At 44.1% G+C, this 5,702-nt stretch overlaps 1 protein-coding gene across 3 annotated transcripts in view; it reads right to left on the bottom strand.

The window, feature by feature from the left end:
• oxsr1b (oxidative stress responsive kinase 1b) overlaps positions 1–5,702 on the bottom strand; it is a 37,347-nt gene that overhangs the window by 11,877 nt on the left and 19,768 nt on the right. For all 3 annotated transcript variants that reach the window (XM_031849945.1, XM_031849946.1, XM_031849947.1), the window contains exon 4: positions 1,912–2,053. In XM_031849945.1, coding sequence (XP_031705805.1) covers positions 1,912–2,053 — 142 coding nt within the window. The remainder of the gene's footprint in view (positions 1–1,911; positions 2,054–5,702) is intronic.

Raw genomic sequence — 5,702 nt, 5'->3', positions numbered from 1 at the left:
CCCCCTTGACTCTCTCCATCACCCCTGGGGCTCTGACTCATATGATCCGGCTTACACAGGAGGAACACGCACGGCCGCGTGTGCGCGCGTTTACATCAGCAGAGCCGATCAACTGACCACAGCTTCTCCACTCAGCACGTCACTGATTTTCAGTGCTGGGGCGTACCTCAGGGGACAGAAGTGATAAATGAATAATCTATTAATGATCCTCTTATGTCTCCTACGACGCTACAGAGTTGAAGGAAGGTTTTTACCCGGGAAAAACATTTCCGCCTCTCTGGCAATGACCGATAACCCCGTCACATTATGCTGGAAGTAGATACTTAAATGCTGCAGCAGAGGCCTACCGTGCTGGATTTTCCTTTTAATCAACAGAGTAATTTAGACAGAGTAATTCTACACATCTCAACCCATCGATTGTAAAGGATGCAGCCGTTTTCTCATTAAGATGTTAATGAGCTGCCTCCTCATCTACACATCCCTCATGTTCAAAGTCCTCAATCACGCCTCTCTGTCGGTACGCTCGTCTGAAAGCTGCCGAGCACTTAACCAAGCCGAAAAGCAATGCATTATTTACACGTGTAGTCTGTCTCGGCTATATGTGTGCCAGCGGGGAGAGGAAAAAGAGACCGTGAAAAAGTGAGTAATGAATATTAAATACAGCCAGTGTGTCGACTGGGTTCATTGTAACAGCTTGAGTGCGGGGGACTTAGCCAGGTCTTGAACTGGCTTAGAAGAGAGATTTAATTTCCTGTGGCACGCAAATCTGCCAGTCACACATTCCATATTCATACTGTACCTCTTAAAGATTATATCAGCATGGATGTCATGCTCTACTTACAGATCTCTTGCCGCAACTTAAAGTTGTTGTTTCATTAAAAACACTGAAGGTTTTGTAGCATTATTACAGCTTTAATATGAAAAGTAAAGATAAAGTGAGTTGGATTTTTTTCATTCATAACTGTACGTTAGTGGAAAGCCATACACGCATCAATACCGCTTCTTCTTCTTCTTCTTCTGGAACACTTGTCGCAGTCCCGTTGGGGAAGTGTACTGCCTCATGTCAGTACAGAGCCCAGTAACAACCCTGACCTTTAGGAGCAAGAGTGGCTGTCTTTAAATACCACTTCCATGGTACAGTCATCAGAATGCCAATCACTTCCATGAACCTACCTTTGCAATAAACCACGCTCTAAAAGCCATGAATTTATTTGCATACATTGCCAGATATTTCACTTAATTTTTTCGACTAAGACAGAGGGAATATGTGACAAGATGACAGACAAATGGAAAGAGTATGAAAGCAATAGATACCACATGATGATAAAGGGCAGAAAATGACACAATTAGTCACCGTAATATATAAAAACAGACAGTTATGTCAAGAAGAGCATTAATGAACCCAATGAGAGTCGGCATTAGGAGAGTGTAAACGTAACAATGTCTCCACATGTTGTAATTAAGATGAAATATTACTATAAAATCCTGAATCTGAAAAACATTTAATTATGGTAGTTCCACATTAAAACGCTGCTACTAAATGCATCTCATGAACAGCAATCTGTTGTTAGTGGGAGCCTCTGTGCTCAACATATAAAGCATTAATTAGCATTAAGTGACTGGGATCATTTTTTTATGTGTACGGCATCATTAAGGCCCAATTAAAACATTGCTTTCACACAAACACAAATGGACACAGACTCTACTACAATAACATAATGTCCTATGTAGTCGAGGTGGAGGACATAATATTAGTACGACACCTTTTAGGGGAGCAACAGAGAAGAGAAAGTTTCAGCTTCATAAACCCTCAAGGTGAGGTCTGATAAAGCCTTTGGCGCTTAGTGGTAATAGAAAGTCCCGGGTCAGTTTTATTACAGTACCAGCGTGCCGGGCCATGAGTCCAGTTACCTGTGGATCTGTCCGTTCTTGTGGAGATACTCGAGGCCTTCCAGCACATCTTTCAACACCGTGGCTATGCTAGGCTCATCCAGGACGCCGGTCTTGTGCTCCCCTCGTGAGATGATATGCTTGATCACGTCCAGCACAGAGCCTGGATATAAAAAAAAAATTAAAAAAATGCAGCACAGCGGTTGATAACAAGAATTACAAAAAGGCACGCTTCATTTTGTCAACATCAATGTCAGAGAGAACGATCCAGCAGCAATGTCTTCAGAAATGACTGGGTAAATAAGGTTGTTCGTGGTCCTAACTGATGATCAATGAGAAAGTCACCTCGGGTTAGCCTCCATCATTTGTTAAGCCTGACTTAATTATGAAAACACATACTTCCTGATGGATTGGCAGACATTCGAGATGATTTGTGTATAATATTATACTGTTTGGATAAATTAGATTGCGGATACACAAAGACCTTTACACAATGTTCCAGTAAGATGGATTTTATTGAAGGAAAAAACAAAAGATTAGCTGTGCTCAGACAAAGTCCTTTAAGCATAAACACAACCATGACCTTTTAATGTGGTCATGGCAAACCAATAAATGGTGGAAAGAGAGAGAAATCAGAACAATCGTTACCATGCATTCTTTAAAAGGGTAACTCCACAGTTAAAAAGTACAAGTCAGTATCTACAAATACACAATACATGAATAACTGTCTCAGTGACTAAACAGCAACTTGAATTTATTGGACTTTTTTGGACTTGGTCCATTGACTTTAAATTAAATTGTCCATGTCGGCTGACGGGAATTTAGTTTGAGGTTTTCCATCCAAATGAGTTTAATTTGGATGTTGAGCGCACGGCTGGTAATGAAAACAAAACGCGCCCAGTTAAAATAAGCACGGCTGCCGTCACAGTCATGTCGTTACTCTGCCTTTAGAGCGGCTCTAGGATTTTACTCTCTGTGACAACGTCGCTACAGTCCGACTGTAATTGAATTCTCTCTCAGGGCGCATGCGCCTTTAATGCCTTTCGGAGTTGGAGCCCAGATCTCTGCATGTACGAAAAAACAAAGTGTTGCATGTTAACACTCGAGGTCGCAAGTTCAACTGTTGCTTTGTCTTTCGGTTGCCCGGGCTGAACGGAGGACCAGTGTAGCTCTGCTCCCTGACCTGGCAGGTCACCATGTCGCCCTCAGAGCGCCCCGGATGAAAAGTCAGACTGCAGTCAGTTCTTTTCACAGAAGAAAGAGCATCTCTTTGAAAAGAGGTTGCGGGCATTTGCATTCGGCATGACAGAAAATTGAATGGGGACAAAGCAGAGAAGCAGAAACAATGCCGCTTGTCTGACAAGCTGTATTGTGCTGCAGTGATACAAAAAAAACACAAAACGACCAAATGATAGACACAGCCTTTTTCAAGGTTCCTGAAAGACTGTCCACGGTACAGTCCCAGGTCTACATTGATTGTGTTTTGGCAACAGTGCCCGGCTGGGAGCACGGAAATATCTATTTGTTCGATCACTTCAGGATGTTTGCGCCTGCAGCGCTCAGGCGAGCTCTGCGTTACTCCAGAGGAGCCGGCGATGACGGCCCACCTGAGAGGAGACAGCGATACTGCAGAGAGTCTTGGCAGAGAGAAAGAGAGAGAGTAGAGGGAGGGAGGGAGGGAGGGAGGGGAGAGAGAGACGGTGGGTTCAACGGGTTCTTCGTGCAGTGACGGTGCACGGCAGCAAAATGTGATTCGGCAGCGCGGGAAAAGCAGTTTTGATGTGTGGGGGTGTGTGGGTGCGTAAAATAGCGTATAAATGAGTGAGTGCAAGGAGAATGCAGGCTCGCGGCTCTGATGCGACAGCTCTTTGAAGCTCATTGACAAAAGGCAGCCTGTTTGACGTTTTTTTTTCTCCTCTGTTCTCCACACACGCTTCCCCTCCTCTCCCAATGCTTCTGATGTTCATCTCCTTGTCTGAAATGGTGGGAGGGAGGAGAGGAAGTGACAGGTGATAATGGAGAAGATCCTGAGGAAAGCTGGGTAAGTGAATAGAGTCACATCCAAACGGGAGGGGAGACGTAGTCCTATTAGCCAACAAATTAAGGTTCGATTGGCAAGTAACGAAGAAGCTCATCCTTGCTCACTCATCCGGATATGAGACGTTAACGCCTTGCTCCGAAACTCCTTTAAACGAATAGTTAGACACATTTATTTGCTTTCTTGCACAGAGTTAGATGAGAAGATCGATAACGATGTCTGTGCGGAGGGTGGTATCGATCTTCTCATCCAACTCTGGGCAAGAAAGCAAATATTCCCCAAAATGTCAAACTTTTCCTTTAAGAGAATAAGAAAAGGTCGACAAAGATAAAGCCAAACAAATAGTGAATAGTTCCTTTTCCTCCTTGAAGCCGAGTTGGCACTGTGGGGAGAACATTTCTAAGTGCAAACACACAGCATGATGCAGGCTTTGGGGGAAATCACTAAATGCCAGCCTTGTCAGCCTCTTTCAAATTCCTTTTGATTGAACTCTTCATGCCTCGTTAGGTGGTTTCAACATGCTGACACTGACTGACAGGTTAACGGTCCAAAAAGGTTCATTTTGCATGGGAAAGACTTCGACTTCCAAGACAAATGACACCCGTTGGCCTGGTTTGAAACGGTGCCTGTCGAAAGGCTCCGGAGGAAAGAGTTTAAAGAAATCACAGGGGATAACTCAAGCCTTCACAGTGCAGTGCACTGTAGCGCATGCAAAGACTCGGGGGGGAAATACCAAATCCGCATTTCGCTTACATGCTAGATTAGTCAAATCTCTCGCTTTCTCAGGATTTTTAAAAACAAAAATGGTAAAGGTGTAAAAACCATGAATTTAACTCTACTTCGTCCAGCAACGTTGCCTTTGTAGTCTTTTTGTTCTCCTGGTCAGAGCAGCGGGTTCAAGACTGAGGATGAGAGAGTAAAAGGGGGCAGGGGGGGAGGAGGGAGGGAGAAGTGGACGAAGGAGATGAGAGCTGGTGCCAACTGTGCTAAAGGCAAACGGGGAATGCCAAGCAACGTTGGAGGGGGAGACGGATGGCGGAGCAAGGTGTAGAAGAAAGGATTGAGTGAAAGATTCCTCCATAAAATAAAATAGAACAAGTTAGACAAGTTCCTATGGGATAATAACCTCAAAAAAAAAAAAAAGAAGGTAATTTTGCATGTTAGAATTTCATTCTCTTAACTCTACGAACCTGGAGTCACCAGTACAGCTCTTTGTCAGCATGCTGGGAAAAAGCTGAGGGCCAAATCACGATTGACTGCCTCCAAAGTATTTTTAATATGCTAAATTGAAAGAGTCAACAACAATCTGCTTTCAGCTGGATTCCAGTCTGAGTGGCGTTGGATTGCGCTCGGCAGCAGCGGAGTCGGTCGGTGACGGCTGCTCGTTAATCTCTTGGGAACACATTCCACCGCTTGCTTTGGCATGACTCATATTCTGTCCCGGTGGGTTTCAGTGGATGCCTCGCCGTCAGTGATGGCTCTACAGAAACAGTTGCTCACATCACATCCAGAACAGGAATTTCCTGAAGAGCCCTGCGCCTACCGCCACTAAAGTCAGCTCCACAGGTTCGGCCTTGAACGAACGTGTTGGAGAGGAGGGAAGTCTTGACTGAAGATTAGGCTTTTTAGGGCTCTGCTACAACATAAAGTCTGAAATAGTACACGGGATATACAGTTGTGTGAAAAAGTGTTTGCCCCCTTCCTGATTTCTTATTTTTTTTAGACAAAGACAAAGATAACACAAGTAAACACAAAATGCAGTTTTTGAATGAAG

Source organism: Anarrhichthys ocellatus, unplaced genomic scaffold (genome assembly GCF_004355925.1).
Source record: "Anarrhichthys ocellatus isolate YVR2014 unplaced genomic scaffold, GSC_Weel_1.0 scaffold10, whole genome shotgun sequence".
Lineage (NCBI taxonomy): Eukaryota > Metazoa > Chordata > Actinopteri > Perciformes > Anarhichadidae > Anarrhichthys > Anarrhichthys ocellatus.
Note: the sequence above shows the minus strand (reverse complement) of the source record. Positions and strands in the feature narration are given on the sequence as shown.